The sequence below is a fragment of the Cinclus cinclus genome, chromosome 27 (genome assembly GCF_963662255.1).
Source record: "Cinclus cinclus chromosome 27, bCinCin1.1, whole genome shotgun sequence".
NCBI classification, from domain to species: Eukaryota; Metazoa; Chordata; class Aves; order Passeriformes; family Cinclidae; genus Cinclus; species Cinclus cinclus.
Window position 1 is genome coordinate 1,466,975 of NC_085072.1, and position 20,664 is coordinate 1,487,638.

Sequence of the window (20,664 nt, forward strand, 5' to 3'; positions counted from 1 at the left end):
CGCCCTGCTCGGCCTCGGCCCGGGGAGGAGCCAGAGCGGCGGGCGGGGACGGACGGGCCCGGCAAAAGTTCCGGGAGGGCCGGGGCAGGTGCGGGAGTCCCGAGCGGCCGGGAAAGGGGGCTCGGCCTGGAGAAAAGGAGAATCGGGGGGAATTTCTGCCTCTGCACAGAAGGGACAGCCGGGGGCATTTCCCCGAGGGAAGCTGGCAGCGAGCGGTGACTGGGCTGAGGGTGTTCCCATACGGAGATGATGCTGCATCGCTCGCACGGGGCAGGACAAGAATCGGCAAGAGGTCACCGAGCACTGCCACACCGCAGGGCTCAGGAGCAGCACCTCATCACCTTCACCCCTTAAAACGCTTTTCTTGAAACACAGCGCTTGAAAGTGTGTGGGGTTTTGTTTATTGCTTTAGGAAAGCATGAAAATAGCATTGACGTGAAGTACGCATGAAACCAGCAAGAAACACGCAAAATGCGGGAAGAGGGAGCGGCACAGAAAAGTCCTGCCGGGGGTTTTGTCACTGAGGGTTTGTAAGTGACAGCAGCTGCACAGGGAGGATCAGGTCAGGAGTTCAGCACGGTCACTGTTCTGGGAGATCACTTCATTAGCCCCAACTTCAACTATAATTCTGCTCTAAAGAACACACTCCAGAAAACCTGATGTCAACAGTCAATAAATGTCAGGGGCTTCTTTTCCTCGTTAAGAATGTATAAGAACCCCAGGAGGAGCTGTAGCTGCTTCCATGGCTGCAATGCCTGGCTCTCCATGAAATGCGGAGGGATCTCCCGTGTTCCCCAGCCCCGTCTCCTCTTTACATAAGCAGGGACAGCACCAGTACTGCAGCCACTGTCCCTGGGGATGTTCCTGATGGGGCTGCAGAGGACGGTGCCAGAGACAGCAGCAGAGACACCCACGGGCCTCCCCACACTCCTCTATCGCCACTTGCAAAACTTCAGGGACACGAGCAGATTTGTTCAGGTCTGAGGCTACAGCAACGATATTCTAGCAGTCATGCTGCCTTTCATCCAGAACTCGAACAAAAATGCTACATATTACTTGTCTGGCTGTACAGATGAGAAAGCAAAGATTAAATGACTTATCCAAAATCCCCAGCAAGTCAGCGGCCAGGAGACACACGGAGCTCAGAGTCCCCACTCACCCTCTGTAATTGAAACTGCTCCAGTTCTCCCTCTCACAGCTTTGTGTGTGCAGCAGAAATAAGTACACAACATAGAATTTTGCTTCTGGGTACAACTTGTGGCTGCTGATACTGATCTGTAAATCCCTGTTTTTATGGCTTAAGAGGTGTCTCATTCCCTGGGGACCACCGTGCTGGGAGCAAGCAGGTGAATCACTGCTTGATTTGAATCGCTGGAGGCAGGGCGATGTCAGCAGAGGATTTCCACACTTTCTGTCTCTGCAGGAAGGACTTGGCAGCCTCAGCAGTGAGAGGCTCGGGCACAGCAGGACAGTCGGGGTGGAAAAAGCATCTGCCTTGAAGGATGCTCAGCACCTGTGGTTGAGCAACTTGTTTCTTGAGAGTACAAACGTTATCGTGAAATCTGTGACCTTAGGAAGTTACTAGCTCAATGTTTAAAAACACGAGGCTGTGTCTGAAAAACAGGCTGGGACAAAATATCAGCAGTAGCTTCTGTTTTAAAAGCTGTGCAAAAATATATTCCTATGGGCAGAAACTGCGAGGGATGCAATTCCTTTACCAGGCTCAGTGTACATGGAAACATTTGAGCATTCTGCAAGGCTTTACTCCAGATTTCCTTTGAAGTTAAAGCTTTAACAAACTTTGCCCCAAATATCAACGTGTTTGCAGCATTTCCCGCTGAGCGCTGCCTGAAGAGTTTTATTGTATCCGAGGAATCACACACTTATCTATGTCATGGCTCGTGGACCATCTCCCAGGTTTCAAAACAATGAGGGTTCAGGCACACTGAGGGCCTGACTCAGCGAGACAGAGCTCCCCTTTGATGTGTGTTCTGGGAAGGTTGACTTTTCCCCCCATTTTCTGCAGGTTTGAGTGGAAGCTGATAACGTTTATTGCTGAGTCAGACTTTGCAAGAACATGAAATTAGATCTGGATGAATGTGAACCTGGTTATGAAACGATTAGAAGAGGAGAAGCAGGTCCAAGTTCAGCTGCAATCAGAGGCACTTTTCCTGGTGACTCCAGCAGGGAATAAATCTGGATCTCCATTTCTCCCAGCCCCAAATCCTGCCCCCTTTCAGGCAGGCACATGCAACCCCTCGGAGCTGTTTCACTCTCATGCTGCTGCTCCTTATCTCTCGTGCAGCAGAGGATTGCTCCTCAGCAAACCCGGGCTGTCAACAGGGTGTTACATCCCATGTCCACACCTCATCTCTCCCTCGGTGCATTTCCCCATTTCTAACAAAGCCCATTATTCCAGGGCCTGACAGCCCTGACACCTGCCTGGAGGGGTGGGACCTGCTGACAACCCCAAACCAGGGATTTCCCATCCACACCGACTCAGCAACAACACAAGGTTATGAGGCAAAGAGAATCGATGCTCTGCATCCTGTCACATACAGGACACAGCCTGTAATACCCTGGACACAGCCCAAGAAACCCAGTGACCCTTCACACCGCAGTTTCATTAAAAAACGTGTACTTTATCACAGCCCGTCTATTTGTACAAAACAGGAGGTGCCACGAGAACTTCTTTCCCGAGCTCTGCAGTCTAAATCCACTCAAATTATTCCAAGATTTCAGTCCCCTTTTCCTGCTATATGGCAGCAATTAAACACTGAAAGGAAAACTCTTATTTATCCCAGAACCAGATTGCAGTTTTTCACCTGCTTTTGCAGCTGAGTTGCAGAGGTTGCACTGAGTCTTCCACAGGCAAATTAATATAAAGCAGAATCCCTCAGGACTTCTTTTATTCCAAAATAATAATAGCCCAATTGGATAAATTATCACAAGTCCAGCTGATGTAAATATGTAGCTAAGGCCCATTTGCTGATTTAATGAAATTCAGAAGCAATTTGTGATTGCATAATGACCTTGGATTGCTGGCTGATAGAATCAGAGGGCTGGAGAGTAAATAAAAGTGGGTTTGACACCATGCAGGCTAATAACACATTATCCTTTTGCTTGGCTGTCAGAAGTAAAGGTGCTGACTGCCTTCTGCTCCTGTCCTGAGTGTCTGAATTAAACTGCACAAGAAAGGAACTGGTGCTCTCTAAACTTACAATAATCATTCTTTAAACTCTAGTCAGGAAAAATCAAGAAAAAAAAAAATGCTCACTCCAAAGACCTCAACACAAGCCTTTGAAGTGCAAGCATAATATTTTCTTTACAGATGAGATCGCAGTGCATCATTATGAATAATGACTTAATGATGTAATTAACAGTGAGCACCCGTATGGCTGCCAGCAGCTGCCCTGGCTGAGGGTCACGGAGCTCACACCTCACCTCCCACGCTGTCCTTGCCGGGGATCCGACCATAAAGGGTCATTTAACACAGCCCAGCACCCCAAGCTCGGTAACGGCAGGAGAGCCCCAAGCCCTGAGCCTGTTCCCAGGGCAGACGGGAGCAGATTCCTGAAACCCCATCCCTGCTCCCACTGCAGCCCTGGTTTGTTCTGTGCCCACTGTCTGCCTGGGTGAAGCTAACAGGTAATTAGGCGGATGAGCTGGGAGCTGTGGGATCTGGGGAGGGATGGCTGATCCCAGGGCAGGGCTCTGCCAAAGCTCCAGCAGGTTTCCAAAGGCAGAGCCTGGACTGGCTTTTCCATGCCCTTCAGCCCTGGGGCAGCGGCGCCGGGCCGTGCTCCTCCAGTGCCCTAAAGTCGCTTGAAATCACAGCAAAGGCTGGCCCCCAGTGCTAACACGGACGTGTTTGCCAGGTTTGAGCCCTGGGGACCTGAGCACAGCGGCTGCAGAAAGGGTGAGGAGGCAGGAACGAGGCTTCCCCTACTAAAAACACCAGCAATTCTGGGCTTTCCTCCTGTGTGACTGTCACTCTGAAAGGGACGTGGGATGGAGGCTTCTTATGCAGCTTCCCAAACATTTCCCTGCCTTGTGAGAAGCCCAGAGTCAGTCTGGTATCTGCAGTTCTGCAGAGTCAGGAGAAAAGACTGATTGGGGTTTCTGGTTCAGGGGTTTTACAAACACCATCAGAGGCTGTGACACTCGCTGGGGAAGGAAGCACAAATCCCACTTCCCGTGCTCAGCTACAGCAGGGAGCTGCCAATGATCACGCACAGGGATTCCCACGTTTCAGCCCAACAGCAGCACAACGGGCTGCTCTTACTCTTCACTTTCTGCAAGCAGCAATTTCCTTGCCCAAAGCTGTAGCAGCCTGGAATTTCCTACCAGAGGAGAAGGATTGGATACTTAGGTTGGGATCTGACCCAGCAGCTCGTGCTGAGACACGTTTGTAGGATACTTCACAAATCCCCTGGGGAGGGATGTGTGGCACCCCGACAGAGACCCCCAAAACACAGCCCAGGGCCTGATTCTGCCCTCACTAACCCCACCCGCAGTTTGCAGTGTGGCTTGGGCAAAGCTGCTGGATTTGCACAGGAAAAAGCCAAAGCAGAGGGGACTGGAACTCCCCGGCCCCTGCACAGCCACAAGGAGAGGCCCGGGCTCAAGCAGGAGAAAATGGGACAGCAGAGCTCAACATGAGCAGGAACAAGGGTTGTTCTTTCAGCTGACAAACTGTGCTCACTGTTCAAAGGCAGCTGCAACCACACATTTTCTATTACCCAACTTCTTCCCGTGCAGCCCAGCACTCGCTCACCCTGTGACCAGGCAGTGCCTCCTCCATCTCTGGGTACCAAACCCTCTCCTCCACTGCCAGCTGCTTTCACCCATTTCTAGGGCAGCTGCAGCTGCCATTTTCCTACTTCTATTTTGTAAAATCCAGGCAGTAGAGTATGGGGAAGTAGGGGAAAGGAAAGAAAAAAAACAAAGATAAAACGAAAGTTAAAATGTAACTGCAAGAGGAAGTCAGAGATATCCTTTGACTGGAGGTCTGGTGGAAGCCACACAATGAGATAAACATTGCCTTGAAATTAAATATTATATATATTGAAATTGGGAGAATATCTAATTCAGTAAGTACTCCTTCCCATGTTTCCTTTCATGGAGTTTAAACACTTGTTTTCTTTAAACAGAGTCACACAATCACTGTATTGTCGCCAAGGGGCAATTTTTGATTAGCAGGTAAAAGTAACAATCCAGGTATTTGTCAGCTTCTGTAAGCCCTGTGGAGTTTCTTCATTACCTGTCCATGATTCAGTCATGATTCATAAATAAATTGTCCCGGTTGACAGCTGGCTCCATTCAGGGTCAGTGCCAGTATCCAGGGATCAGACATTGCCGGTGCCCTCAGCCCAGCCCCAGGCCAGCAGCACAGGCAGGCACAGGGCTGCAGGACATTATAAAGACATCAGGGAGGTAATAATGAACTCACCTGTGCCTGGAGAAGAGACGTGTGTTGCCAATTGCTGCTGCTCTGAGGTCCTAAGAGGATTTAATCATGCCACAGCCTTGGAGACCCTCCAGCACCTCCGTTCCTGCTTCCAGGGGTTAGCAGGAGCTGCTCCTAAGCCAGCTGTGTCAGGAGAGACAGCTCCTCAGCTCCCTTTGATCCCTGCTCCACTGTAATTATGAGCACAGTAACACTTAGGCTTTTGACAGCACTCTTTGTTTTCTGATTGCTTCCTGAACACAAGTGAATAACCCTGGATTTGGGCCTCTTTCTCAGGAAGAGCAGGTATTTGCCTTTAGAAAGCTGAGTAAAGAAAAGCAAATGCTGAACAGGAAGAAGCACAAGGCACCTGTGTCTCCAGACAGCCAGTGCTGAGGTCCCCTCCCAGCACTGTCACCCTGGGTCCTTCTGGGCAGCAGCTGAGTGTCACAGCCTGAACCCAGCCCTGCAGCCAGCTGTCACCTCCTCAGCGGATCGTGAGTCACTTCCACTCCTGCAGTGACTCACAGACTTTGACTGGAAGCTGTCTGAGAAAGGCCTGGATGTCCTGTGTCTCTCCCACCCTGCCCTGCTGCTCCCTGGGCAGGGCAGCGGTGCCAGGGCCGGGCAGGTCACCCTGGGACACACACGGGGCTCCTTTGTGCACCCCAAGATTGTGGGAGGTGGGAGCTCCCCACAAGCTGAGCTGTGCTGTGTGGCTGCAGCCCCGCTGAAAATCCCAGCGACATCCTCGAAACACTCAGGTGTGCTTTGGTTCCCAGCACTTCCCTCTGTTGCCCTTTGAAAAGAAAGTGTTTGCGTAAATAACAGCAGATGCGTTCGAGACCAGCTCATCTCCCAGCCCGGAGATAAAACAGTTGCATCTGATGAAATCCAGCAGGTGGATTTGCCAGGAGGGCAAGGGAGGACTGGGGCTCACGGACCGAAGGTGTGCCAGCACTCATGGCAGGGACTGGGGAAAAAGCTGAACCACTGACACCACAGAGCTCAGCCCAGCAGTGACCTGGGCAGGGGGGCCAAACTGCCAGCTGTGCAGCCACCTCCAGCTGTGGCTTCCCACTGAGACACGGGTGAATGTGGAACTGAGTCCTGCCCCGTCGGGCAGAGCCCACGAGGGGCGAGTCCCCAGCTCTGTCCCTGCTTGTGGGAGGGCTGGGATGGAGCTCCCGGGGCTGTTTTCCCAAGGAACTAGCATGCCAGGGATGAGAGTATTGGTGTCACTTTTACCCTAAACAGACAAGGGGGCTCCCAGGAGCTGCTGTCCCATTTGATAAAGCAGGATAGGAGCTGAGCTCCTGGCGTGATGGGGGCCGGTCCTTAAGGTTACCTTAATGACAGAAATCTCCACTCGTCTTTCCAGAGTTAGAGAAACCGCAGAGGTATCAGAGCATTTGATCGCTTGTTTTACTGCCTGGGCTGTGTGTTGTGGTGAGGAGCTGCATTCCAGACTGACGGCTTCTCCCGATGGCTCCTGTCACTGCCAGCACCCCTTGGCTCTGCACTCTGCTCCCTGCTCCATCCCTGGGCAGGTTGAGGGGCAGCTCAGCACGGGCTCCAGCCCCTTCCCACTGCCCCTGCATCCTCCTGGCCGGGCTGGCCGAGCTGCTCTCTGCTCTCCTGAGATCTTCCAGACACCTCTGGGGGCTCTTGGTGCTGCGTGTCTTGTGCATCAGTCACTCCTTCCCCCTGTCCAGCCCTGTCCATGCTCTGTCCAGCCCTGTCCATGCCCCATGGAAGCCTTGAGGGAGCCCAGCTCTCCTTTCCCGACTGCCAGACAAGCAGATCCCAGCTCAGCAGTTTCATCCCCCGCGTGTTCGGATCAGAGTGGAAGGGATGGGGAGATGCAGACAAGAGCTCTTTATCTCCCCGTTCTTCCCGACGTGCGCTTCCCAAGCTGCTCCTTCAGCAAAGCCCAGAGGTGCCAGCCCAGCATCCCGAGGGGCTGCACGAGGGCAGTGCCAAATCTCCTCTCACACCAGCAACAGGGTCATGGTGTTGTGATTTACCTGGGAACACACTCAGTTTAAATTCCTTCCACTGCAGCGTTGTGATTCCTTCAGACAAATCTTAGGGGTGAACTCCAGATACATCGTTGTGAGGCTCCAAAACCTTCAGCAAATATTTAAGAATACTTTATTTTCTCCCAAATCAGGGCAGCAATCCTGGCAATATGTGTCATTAACAAAGCAATTTTCTACAGCAAGGAGAGCTCTGTGTGTGTTTTGTTGTAAGGAAAAATAAATTCTTTTTTTTTTCACTAAGGAACCAAAAAACATCTCTGAGTTAATTGTAAAACAAAAGAGGCCTTGATTTCTGCCATCCTACATGGAAAATATTGGATCCAAATATACATACATTAAAAACAAAAAGGTATAAACAATGCTTCCTTCCTAAAGAGCTTCCCTGGCAAACCTGCTGGCCACCAGAGCCCGTCTGCCTCCAGCTCATCTTCCTGTTGGTGGAGCTGAGATCCAGGGACATTGCAGGCCCCTCTCAGGACCATTTCCCTGAAAAATGATTTCTTTTTAATCCATCTTTGATCAAAGAAAAGCCCAAAGGCTTTCCCTCCTGGCTGGCACCTTTGTGTGTGGCTGCCCTTGGTTCTGGGGGAGCTGAGCCCTCCCTCCTGCCTGCGCTGCTCCAGTCCCTGAGCTTCCCTGCAGAGCCCAGCCAGAGGGAGCAGGCAGCTGTGGAAGCCTTGTGGGACCAGTGTGGGGACTGGGACCACTCTCCTCTCTGGTTTGGAGCCACCAGCACCTTCCCCCTCCCCAAGGGCCCGTGGGGTTTCGTTTGTTCATTTGGAATTGCTGCTCCTTGGGGGAAAGCCTCTGCTTCCACCTCCGAGGATTAGGGCAGCCACAGGACCAAATCCCTCTGTTCATTACACCCGGGTAAAGCTGGAGTAAATAAATCCTGTTAAGCCACTGGGGCCACTCAGGGCTTACCCAGACAGAAACACAGCACTATAAATAAGATCTTGGTTTGATTAGAGAAATAAAGGCAGGAAAAAAGCACTTAAAAGATACCCAGAGGAAATATAAGATTCACCCCCCCAGTCATGCTGACAGTGATGAATTAGTCCATGAATGCCAGTCAGAGAGTGAGTCATGATTCATAAATAAATTACAGCAAGATATTCATAGAATATCCTGATCTGGGAGGGATCCACAAGAATCATCAATCCAACTCCTGGCCCTGCACAGGATAACCCAAAATCTTAGGAATCTTAGGAAATACCTTGTTAGTATTAATTTAATCTAGGATATCCGTAGCCTGAGATGCAACTAAACATTCAAAATTCAGAGTAATCCAGTGACCCCGTATCAAGAACATATATTGATTGTGGTTGATAGGGCCGCACATTTCTGTCAGTGTCCACTCAACACTTGTTGGAGACAAACTGATTTGGAGAAGCTGCTAAATGGGTTTTACACCCCTGTCCAGCCCTAGGGACAGGCAGGGCAGTGGCAGTGATGTGTCCCCTCCTGAGGACGCTCATCAGTGACATAATGGCACTTTGCCGCTTTTCTTTTCACAGAAAGGCTGCTTTTGCAGTGCTTTGCAGTTAAATAATTTGCTAGTGTTCAAAAATAAGAGCTGGGAAGAGAGCTCAGGGCCTTGGCTTTGTTGTTTCACCCCGTCCTGCCTCCCCCAGCCTTGCTGTACTGAGATGCAAAATTATCAGTGGAAGAATTTATAAAATGTCAAAACAGTTTCTCTCCTGTCAGCCAGACAATTTGTGTAAATAGAGCCTCTCTAAAGAACCTCCTGCCAGCTCAAGCCTCCCTTTCATCTCCCCAGGATTTATTGTATGCCGTTTTCATGGAATTTTAAAACAGCCTCTAATGAAGAGCGGGGATGGAAGGTTCTGTGCCGTGCAGAGGAGTCTCCAGCGGGATCCTGGATCTGCTGTCACCTCCCAGGGCTGGCAGAGCCGGGCAGAGAGGCCGTGAAACTCAAACAGAGGTGATTTCCTCTCCTCACACTCAGGAGCTGGCTCTCCAGACTGCTCTGCAGCAAGCTGGGAAAGCAGCTCTGGCAATAAAATATTCCAAACGGCCGCGTTTCCCCAGTGAGCCGGGAAGAGCCGGGGTTCATGGGCAGCCCCGGGCGCTGGCAGCAGCAGCAGCCTGGGGCAGGAAGAGCTGGATAACCCGGGGCCGGCAGGGAGCGTTCCCGTGTGCAGGAGCGGAGCCGGCATCAAAGGGCTCCCGTGCCGGCCGCTCTGCCCCCGCCGCAGCTGCGCAGCCACACCCCAAAAAACCTGCCAAAAACTCCAGTTACCCTGTAATTCATTTCAAAACCACACAGAAATGTAATTTGTCCAAGCCCCTGTCCCTGTGTTCCTGCCCTGTTTGTACCTGGAATTCCAGGGCGGGCAAGCGGGAGCGGTTTTGAAGCTCCAGCTGCTGCATCCCACCGGTCTGCCCAGCACAGGCACTGGGCCATACTGGTTTGACAGCCCCGGCTCCTCCCGCACGGGCTCTGCGCTGCCCGACGAGCTCGGCAGGACCAGAGAACACACAGCTCGCCCCCGGCCCTCGGGGGCTGAAATCCGAACCCATGGATCCAGCCGGGCAAACCCCGCTGGGAGCAGGAGGGTGGCACCGGCTCCTGCCGGGTCCTGAGCGCAGCTCCGAGTCCCCAGCGGCTCCACGGGGCAGCGGGAACAGCCCGGGGATAACGTGGGGTGGGATAACGTGGGATGGGATAACATGGACAGGGATGCCATGGACAGGGATAACATGCACAGGGATAACATGCACAGGGATAACATGGACAGGGTTAACATGGATAGGGATAACATGCACAGGGATTAATGGACAGGGATGCCATGGACAGGGATGCCATGGACAGGGATGCCATGGACAGGGATAAATGGACAGGGATACATGGACAGGGATGCCATGGACAGGGATGCCATGCACAGGGATAAATGGACAGGGATAACATGGATAGGGATAGCATGCACAGGGATAAATGGACAGGGATGCCATGGACAGGGATAACATGGACAGGGATAAATGGACAGGGATAAATGGACAGCGATGCCATCCCCATACATGGAAACAGCTGCTGCACGGAGCTTTACCGAGCCCAGGACTTACAAGGAGCAGAGCTCCTCCCAAGGCAGCTGTGGGGCAGGAGCTGGAAGCCTGCTCGGGACAGGGGAAGCCCAACCGGCAGGAGACATCCCCTGGCACTGTCCCTGCTCAGCCAGGAGAGTTTTCGGCCGTGCTGCTGCTGTCCCACTCGCAGCCAGCACGGGACAGCAGGAGAGGGGCAGGGAGGAGGGACAGGCTGTCCCTGCCGGGGGTGCCACCCGCTCCCTGCTGCCCTGCCCTGCTCTCGGTGACATCCAGGGCCAGCCGAGGCTGGGGCTCTGCCCGGTGCTGCACTGGAGGGCAGACACAGCCAAGAGGCCCTGGCAGCCCTCCTGGCAGTCCTGGGGAGCTGCCAGGAGAATCCGAGCCCCGGCACAGCTCAAGCTCAGGGAATGGGATGTGGAAGGGAAGAAGAGCTTTCCAGATCTGATTCTCCTCTGACAATTTGCTCTTGACAACAGTTGAAATCATCTTTGGAACCAACTCTGCATTCTAAGGACAGTGAACTTTGCCTTTCAGCACAGCTGTGTGTGTGCCAGAGGAGGGGTTTCTTCAGGATTTTTAATCTGTGAGAAATACCAGCACTGGTTTTCTAACATCACTGTGCCCCCATTGGAGGGGCAGGTGAAAAAATCCTGAATGTGGAGTTTCAGAGGGAAACCAAAAGGATCCCGCTCCTATCCAGCCATTCCCAGCTCTGTGTAGACCAGATTAACCCTCCTTTTACCATGGATGGGGAAACTGAGGCACAGTGACAGGACATTGTCCCCCACACCAGGCTCCAGCCGCTCATTCTGGCTCGTAATTCAGCAGCCCACAATCAGTCTGTCACACCAGATGTAATTCTGCTCCACAATCACATCCTCTCTCTGCCTTGCTTTCACTTCCTTCCCAGGCAGGGAAGAGCCAGGACAGAACTCGCCACTCGCCACCGCTTGGTTTATGACTTGCTTGGGCTTTTTCTTATAAACATTAAATTTTGAAATCCAGAAAAAAAAACTCCTCCACACCTCCTAGCACAAGAGCAGGAGCTGCTGGGATGTAAGGACAGAGGGGACGCTGCTGTCCCAAGGCAAGGAGAGCGGCCGAGGCCGGGCCAGCCTGGCCCTGCACGGGCTGGGGGACAGCGGGGAGCAGGCAGGGCTCTCCTCAGGGGGAGCTGCCTTCGAGGAGGCTGCTCTGTCCTCCCTGCGAGTGTTTGACAGCCCCACCAGAGCACAGCAGACGTGGCTGTTGTTGACTCACACGATAAGATCATTGTTATGGGATAGTTCTTTTTTTTTTTTTTTCTGTGTGTCATTTAGAAATAATTTTGTTCTAAAATTTGTTCTCCTCCCCTCCACCCCCAGAGTGAAAAGGGAATCTGTGCTCAAAGCTGCAGCTGAGATTGCAGAGACCTTCCCTTCCTGATCCTTATCTCACCAGGATGTAGGAGGATCCCCCGGGAGTAGCTGGAAGCCTTTCTCTGGAACCATCCAAGAAGCGAGCAAGCCGAGTACATCCTTTAAATGGCAAAACCATCAAGAGCTCGGGGGCCGGGATCCCAAAGCCTTTAACCCCATCTCCCGGGGACATCCCCGGGCTCTGCCGCTCGGGACTCGCCCAGCTCTGATCCCAACCTGCCCGGCCCGGGCTGCTCCTGGAGCCGCGGCTCTGCCGCCTCAGCTCCGCAACGGGATCTAAAAATATCCCTGGAATCCAAACCTGCACCAAAACCTCCAGCTGCTGCCTCACAGCCCTGCTGCCACTCGCTCGCCTTTGGCTGGCAGCACAGCCAGGGCTGGGTTCTCCTGAGCTGTACCTCGGGATCACACTGGGATGGGATCACACTGGGATGGGATCACACCGGGGATGGGAACACACTGGGATGGGATCACACTGGGAGGGGATCACACAGGGGATGGGATCACACCGGGGATGGGATCACACTGGGATGGGATCACACTGGGATGGGATCACACTGGGAGGGGATCACACTGGGAGGGGATCACACCGGGGATGGGATCACATAGGGGATGGGATCACACTGGGATGGGATCACACTGGGATGGGATCACACTGGGAGGGGATCACACCGGGGATGGGATCACACAGGGGATGGGATCACACTGGGATGGGATCACACCGGGGATGGGATCACACTGGGATGGGATCACACTGGGATGGGATCACACCGGGGATGGGATCACACTGGGATGGGATCACACTGGGAGGGGATCACACAGGGGATGGGATCACACCAGGGATGGGATCACACCGGGGATGGGATCACACTGGGATGGGATCACACTGGGAGGGGATCACACCGGGGATGGGATCACACTGGGATGGGATCACACTGGGATGGGATCACACTGGGAGGGGATCACACAGGGGATGGGATCACACCGGGGATGGGATCACACTGGGAGGGGATCACACCGGGGATGGGATCACACAGGGGATGGGATCACACTGGGATGGGATCACACTGGGAGGGGATCACACCAGGGATGGGATCACACCGGGGATGGGATCACACTGGGATGGGATCACACTGGGAGGGGATCACACCGGGGATGGGATCACACTGGGAGGGGATCACACAGGGGATGGGATCACACCGGGGATGGGATCACACCGGGGATGGGATCACACTGGGATAGGATCACACCGGGGACGGGATCACACTGGGAGGGGATCACACTGGGATGGGATCACACTGGGATGGGATCACACCGGGGATGGGATCACATAGGGGATGGGATCACACCGGGGATGGGATCACACCGGGGATGGGATCACACTGGGGATGGGATCACACTGGGAGGGGATCACACCGGGGATGGGATCACACCGGGGATGGGATCACACTGGGATGGGATCACACTGGGATGGGATCACACCGGGGATGGGATCACACTGGGATGGGATCACACCGGGGATGGGATCACACAGGGGATGGGATCATGCTCCGGCCCCGCTCGGCTCCTCTGTGCAGGGAGTGTTTAATCGCTTTGCAAGATGTGAAACCTCCAGCCCTGTGTTTCCTGAGCCTGGAGCTGAAGGAGGGCAGTGGGAGAAGGGCCGAGTGTCCCCGGAGTGAGGATGCAGAACCCGGGGAAGGGATGCGGCAGGCACAGCACCCCAGGGCTCAGGGAAAGCCGTGCTCATGCGGGGCAGGGACAGCAGAAGGGCACAGGCTCATCCTCCTTTGGTGACAGAGGAGCCACAGCAGCCCAGCACCCCGGCTCTCATGGTTAGGGCAGGAAACAGATGCTGCCTGGTGAGGAAGCACCTGAAGAGTATCAGAGCACCTTGTGCCTGCCCCGGCAGGAACCTGATGGGAACAGGGGGTACCGGGCGGAACCCCTTTGATTTGGCCCCAGCTGGGCCCGGTGGCACCGCCCTCGGCCACAGTGTCCCCACAGTGTCCCCACGGAAGAGCGCCTGCCTTTGGAGGAAAAGGGATGGGCAGATGCAGAGCTGTGAAATCAGAGCGCTGCTGGAACGCCCCTTGCACAGGGGCTGCTCCATCCTCCGGCCGGGCAGGGCACTCTCACAGGGGAAGCCTCTGCTCCAGCACCTGCCCTCTGCCTTCACAAATTGCTTTTCTTTATCGTTATCCTGCTCTGATTTAATCGGGAATTAATTTTTCCCCAAGTCAAGTCTTTTCCCCATGCTGGTAACGGCACAGTGACCTTTCCCTGTCCTTACCTCCACTCAGGAGTCCTTGGTTTTTTAATGCAGCTCCCTTCAAAACCCCTGAGCTGCCTCAGTTGTGACAGTGACTGGAGAGATTAACTGGACTGATAAGTGGCAGCTTTGCAGCCAACTGCTGTTAACATTTTTGCTTGTCAAGAAAACAGCTTGAAAGAGGAACATGTAAAACTATTTCTTTATAAGTTGCTGGTAAGAAGGACTGTGGAAGCTTTCCCACGTTTTCCCTTCAAAACAATTTCCCATGGCACTTTGCTGACTCGAGGCTGTTGAAGGCATGCAGTGAGCTTCAGGAGGGGTCTCCAGAGAGGAGAAGGGCTCCTGGATGCTGAGATATCTGCAGCTGATTTGCTGCCCGAGTGGCGAGGACGTGAAAGAGCACGGAGGTTTGGATGTCGGAGGATCTCTGGGACGAGCGAGCAGCAGACACTGAAGATCCCACACGTGGCCATCGATGCCCACATTTCCTTCCGCAGCCACAGCCGGGGCAGGAGCAGCTGCAGCAGCTCACGATGCCAAACAGCAGCCTGGTCCTGAGCAGCCTGGATGGGATTTACATCGGCACCGAGTGCCTGGTGGCTTTGTTTGCCACGCTGGGCAACACCCTGGTGATCTGGGTGGTGAGGCTGCAGGCCCTGCAGAACACCACGCTCTATTTCATCGCGTCCCTGGCGCTGGCCGACATCGCCGTGGGGCTCCTGGTCATGCCCCTGGCCATCGTGGTGAGCCTGGGCATCGCCATGCCCTCCTACAGCTGCCTGTTCATGTGCTGCCTGCTGCTGGTGTTCACCAACGCCTCCATCCTGTCCCTGCTGGCCATCGCCATCGACAGGTACCTGCGAGTAAAGCTGCCCACCAGGTGAGGCTGCCCCACCTCGGGCTCCTCTGCCCAACCTCCTCTGTCCTCCTTTCTAACCTTTCATTACTCGCAGAGGATGCTTGTGCCTCAAGCCCACCTGAGATGAGCTCTCCAGAGAGCCGGGGGTGCTCATGAGCAGCTCGGTGTTCTCAGGGGTATCACTGATCAGAATGTGGTCACAGGATGCGTCTGTGACAAACTTGAATTTTCAGTACTTTGGTTAATTGCACAGGATGCTGAGTGTGTTATAGGGTTTTGTTTTTTTTAGGTCTCTGCGCTTGTCTTTTAAATAAAATTCTTTTTATTGTTTGCTGAAAATACAAAAGTAGCAACAAACTTATTAATGGTAAACTGAAGTCACTCACTGTTTACATTTAAATGAAAAGTACACAAGCTAGAAAAGCAAAGCATAACCTCAAGCATCCAAGAAATCATGTTTTAAAAACTGAAAGGACCTATGAGGCTGAAGAATGAATTTTAGCCTTACAAATGGCATAAACCAAATAAAAAGAGGAAGGTACACCCAAGGAAGCCAAGAAATAAGATAGGACTACCAACAGCAGTAAAGCAATATCCTGGCAAGAGGAGAACTAAGATCATAATGAAACAAGAAATAAAATAGATTAAACACCCAATTTTAAACAAGGGAACTTAAGCACAGCTCTTACTGATGGTGCAAAGTAACTGTTACAAATGAAGAGTTGGGGCTTTTTTCAAGATAAAATTTGGTTTCCCCACAAAAAAAAAGTCAATGGTTCATTTTCTAACAGCGATCCTCCAGTACCTGGACAGGCAAGTTCATCCCTAACTACTTTAAAATGCTTCTCTTTTACATGACCTGGGATTTCTTCCCCTACAGATATAAAATTATCACGACAGAGAGGAGAGTTTGGTGGGCCCTGGGGCTGTGCTGGTCCCTGTCCCTGCTGGGAGGGCTCGTCCCCATGTTTGGCTGGAACAAGGCAGACCCCAGGAGCTCCAGCTCCCTCAGGTGCCGGTTCATCTCCGTGATGAGGATGGATTACATGGTGTACTTCTGCTTCTTCACGTGGACCCTCGTGCCCCTGCTCATCATGTGTGCTCTGTACGCCGAGATCTTCTACATCATCCACACAAAGCTCAGCCAAGGGACCAGTGTGAGAGGGGCTGGGGCTTTCTATGGCCAGGAGTTCAAGACAGCCAAGTCTCTTGCACTTGTTCTCTTCCTGTTTGCAATCTCCTGGCTGCCTCTGTGCATTATAAACTGTGTTTTATACTTTTACCCTGAATCTCAGATCCCCCCGTATTTGATTTACTTGGCAATCCTCTTATCCCATGCCAATTCTGCCATGAACCCCATTATCTACGCCTACAAGATAAAGAAGTTCAAAACCACGTACCTTTTAATTTTCAGGACCTATATCCTGTGCAGAAAACCAGACCCAGCTCTTACAGAGCAAACAACAGACCCGCAGTCATAAACAAAGGCTGCAGCTGCCAGTGGGTACCAGAGCATTGATCAACCACCTGGCTTTGCTAAGAAACTTTTGGGAAACTGCAGGACCTGTGGATCTGAAGCTGCTCTAAAGCTGCATGTGAATATATGTCTTTATGTAATATAATTTCTAAACATAGAAGAGCGATATTTTGTCTAGTTGGGGGGTTTGGGCTTTTTTAACATGAAGATTGGTTGAGTTGATTGAAAAACAGGATTTGTTCTTTGCTGTTCATAATCCAGCAGCTCACAAGCTCACTGACTGTTCTCACATCATTTGTCTTGTCTGTCCATTCAGACTAAACTTGACTCTGGTCACCTTGTGCTTCAGCCAGTGTTGTCACATTTTCATGAGTAATAATAAACAGCAGATGGATTTTACCGTATTTTGTCCTGTTGAGACCTCCCATAACAATCAAAAAAACCTGCCCAGGTTCAGTCAGTGTCCTGCCTGGGATAGCACAGAAATTGCAGTAATTGTTACCCCACAGCTGACACAGCCCTTATTTAGGGAATATGGGTCAAACTGAAAAGAGGTTGTTAAAAGCCAGGCTGTTTTCTTCTCCATCTTCAAATAATAAAAGTGGTCTAGAAGAAACAGAAAAGGGAGGGCATAATTCTACTCCTTACTTAGAGAGTGTTGGCATCTGCTCCTCTAGCTGAGATCAGGCATCTCATTTCTTATCTGAGCTAATCCTTGTCCCAGGCCAAAGCTCTGCCCAGTTACACAGCTCAGCTCTATCAATAAACAAGCCAAAGGAAGCCACTGCACAAGAATATCAGATCTTGTTGCAGGTTCTCCTATGAGCATTGATGGACCCAGTTGCCTTCAGCAGAAAAACAGGTCCCACCTAAAATGCAGTAAATTATTTGTTAGAATGATGCACGGGGAACTTTGCTGATGTGTTTTGGATGAATTGAGGGAAGAGGGAGTAACAGTGAACCAAATTCCTGGCAGGCTGCTTGGCAAACTCCAAGGGAATGAGGTACAAGGATATGGAGGAAGAACCAGAGAGGACTGAGAGCAAAGCAGAGCAGTCCCAGGCAGCTGACCCCGCTCACCCGAGGGACCCCAGCCCACAGCGAGGGAAGGAGGGAGGGAGGGAGGGAGGGAGGGAGGGAGGGAGGGAGGGAGGGAGGGAGGGAGATGCTCCCCCTATTTTCTCTATTAAACAGAGCTTGAAGCAACTGCCACGACTGAGGTGAGAGCAGAGAGCAGCAAAACAAAAAAACTCAAGTTGCTCTGCTGACCCTGTGAAAGTCTGTGGCCAAACCCACAACACCAAATTTCAGAGCATTGGAGCGTCTGGCCTGTGTCCCCCGAAGTCCCAGCAGCTGCTGGGAGGAGGAGGCAGGACTGGCAGAGCTCAGGGAGCCGCAGCCGGACCCATCCCCGGCTTGGTGCTGCCATCCGCTGGCACCTCCAGCCCTGCTCCTCCTGCTCTGACACAGCCACCCTCGGGAAATCATCCCCGTTCATCAAAAGGGGATGAAAAGACTTCACTTACAACACGGGAATGAACATTTCCAGAGATTTTGGCTGTCACGCTGTGATTGTGTATTTCTTTCATGGGACCCAACCAGGAAGCAGAGATTTGCGTACAAACATTTCATTATCATCACTTCAATAACAGAAAATAAGCAGAGCACTTGGCAATTAAAAAAACAAACAAACAAAAAAAAAAAAAACAAAACAAAAAACCCATAAGGTGTTAGAGCTGGTGACAGAAAAGGGAAACACAAAGGCACAGATGTGGACAGATGCAGAGAAATATTTTCATTTCTCAATTTTCTCAGGTAGTTCTCCCAAACAGAAACTTTACAAGGGCAGGGAGATTTCTACAGATGAGGAAATCCTGTAGAGCAACTCTCCATTTGCCCACAGCCAGTGCAGCCAGTTTGGAAGAGACAGTTTCCTGCTGTCATAACTACAAAAAGAGCTGTGTTACAGAGGCCATGGGGGCATTCCTGTGGTGCAACATCCTCGTGGCTTTTGATGTCCAGAAAGCAGGAAGGTTTTTATTTCATTTGGAACATCCTCATCACACAGGCAGTGATGTCCTGCCCCGCTGGAAGACCAGAGTGCTGTAGGTCACTTCATTCTGGGAATGTGAGAGAAGCCACAGACATTAGAGTGCATAGCACTGCAGGTCAGCAGGAATTTCCCAATTCTAACTTGTCCTCAACACCACAAACCATGAGCAGCCTGTCCCTGCATGGGGAAAATTGGTAAATGCTGGTTTATCCCACTGGTCAGTCTAGCTCAGGGTTCTGGGTCAAGTCTCCTTTAGGGGCTTCCAAAGAATTAATGTCACAGAGAAGAACTGCCCTTTAAAAAGATTTCTGGTAACCTGCCTAGTCAGTGGTTTAGTTAAGCCCTAGAACCCCTGAAGTTCCTTGTCAAAAGAACTCCTGAGTAAGTTGAGTCTTAAAGGTGACTTTTCTCCTTCCCACCTTACCACACCATCAAGAATGTGAAATGTCTGCATAAAGATGAGAAATTACAGTTGTGACATTTACCTGGGTGTTGCTAAGAAATTCCTCAGCTGCCACGTGGGAGAAAGTTTGCTCTTGTAAATTTTGGTGGGACCTTTTATAACCTAGGAAGAAAAGGGATTCCAGTCTTAGCTGTTTGCAGAGTGTTTGGAGACAGCAGTGCAAGGGAGGCTGCAGAGGGGTGACTGTGACTGTGGTGTGTAACCTCTGTCACAGACCTGCACAGCAAAGTGCCAGTTTGGGCTGCCCAGTCCCTGCCCACCTGTTGGCAGTGGCCAGGATGAAAGGGACTGAGGAATTCAGGATTAGGATGAGAAAAACCCACAGCCAACAGAAACCCCCACAACTCATCAGTGGCAAAGTGAATTCTTTCCTGAAAGCACTGCTGGGACGATTGATGAGGAGTTACTGCCAAGGGTGAGCTGTTCACCAACACAGAGTTATTCAAGGCAGACATTACTTGAGCCACTTTCTCAGTAACTTCTGCAGTCACCACCACTCTGCTGTTATGCCCTCGACTGTGTCACTCACTTTTCCTGAACAGGGAGATGATTGCAAAAACCAGGACAGTCAGGAGGATGCCAGAGATGAAGGCCAATGACATGTACAGTATTTCATGGCTGTTGATACACAGAAAATCCCATCAGAATCCCCATTTCAACAGTAGTGCTCAAACTCACCAAACTTCGTGGAGTGTAATATTTATGGCCAGCCCCATGACATAAGCATATGTGTATCTGCATTGGGCATCTCTAGGAATCACCCATCCAGCGCACAGACTAGGAGATTCTAACCAAATTTTAACCCCCTGAGATGTTAAATATGCATCCTTGCAAAAGGAGGCTGCAGTCTCAGGGAATTCTGGGTTTGAAATCATGAAAAAGGTGTACATGTACTTATCTATCTTGCATGTGACCTCTGCAGCTCTGAAATCAGCTGTAGGGGAGTGGATGGTGGTGGGGACAGTGCTGGGAACAGTGCTGGGGACAGTGGTAGTAGTGGAAGTTGGTTTTGGTGCAACTGAAATAGAAATAAAAATAATCACAACCTTGTTTTAAGACATGCATTTTTCTCCAGTAGTGCTACAAACAACCAGAACCACATGAGGGGCTGTGTCTGTACAGTGTGTCTGAAAGTAGAACCACCAGACAGGAAAATTGTGCTGTTCAGATGATGACTGTGCTAGGCAGCCATGCAGTTCTTCCCCAAACACCCCCCGTGCTGAGCCTTCCCCACAGCAGCCCCTGGGCCAGCACATCACCTCAGTCAGCAACACTGCAGCCAAGGAAATTCCTTAAAAAATAAAATACCTGGAGCTGGTTTTGAGGAAAAGCTTCCCATTCTCTCAGAGCATTAACTGACAGAAAGAGAAGCTGAAAGAAAGAGAAAGAACTGTATTTATATACAAATACACATCAGCAAAACAAACCTGCTGTGCTCTTCTAATTCAAAAGACTTGATTTAGGTTTTATCCATTTCTTGGAAATTATAAAAGTGGCACAAAGCCACTCAGAGCCAGAAGTTTCTCAGCATCAACCCTTTTCCAGTGTCTTGTTCCTGA

The 20,664-nt window shown here is 51.5% G+C and overlaps 1 protein-coding gene across 1 annotated transcript; it reads left to right on the top strand.

Moving 5' to 3' along the window:
• Positions 1 to 14,786: 14,786 nt before the first annotated feature.
• Positions 14,787 to 16,593, top strand: ADORA3 (adenosine A3 receptor). The gene is made up of 2 exons (XM_062509588.1): positions 14,787 to 15,133; positions 15,993 to 16,593. The coding sequence occupies exons 1-2, from the start codon at positions 14,787 to 14,789 to the stop codon at positions 16,591 to 16,593; spliced, it is 948 nt and encodes a 315-aa protein (XP_062365572.1).
• Positions 16,594 to 20,664: the final 4,071 nt, after the last annotated feature.

What these genes read in the sequence shown, in the direction of transcription:
- ADORA3 (XM_062509588.1), top strand. Translation starts at nt 14,787, where the DNA reads ATGCCAAACAGCAGCCTGGTCCTGAGCAGCCTGGATGGGATTTACATC. An exon ending in CGAGTAAAGCTGCCCACCAG is followed by an intron (nt 15,134 to 15,992) that starts GTGAGGCTGCCC and finishes CTTCCCCTACAG; the next exon opens with ATATAAAATTATCACGACAG.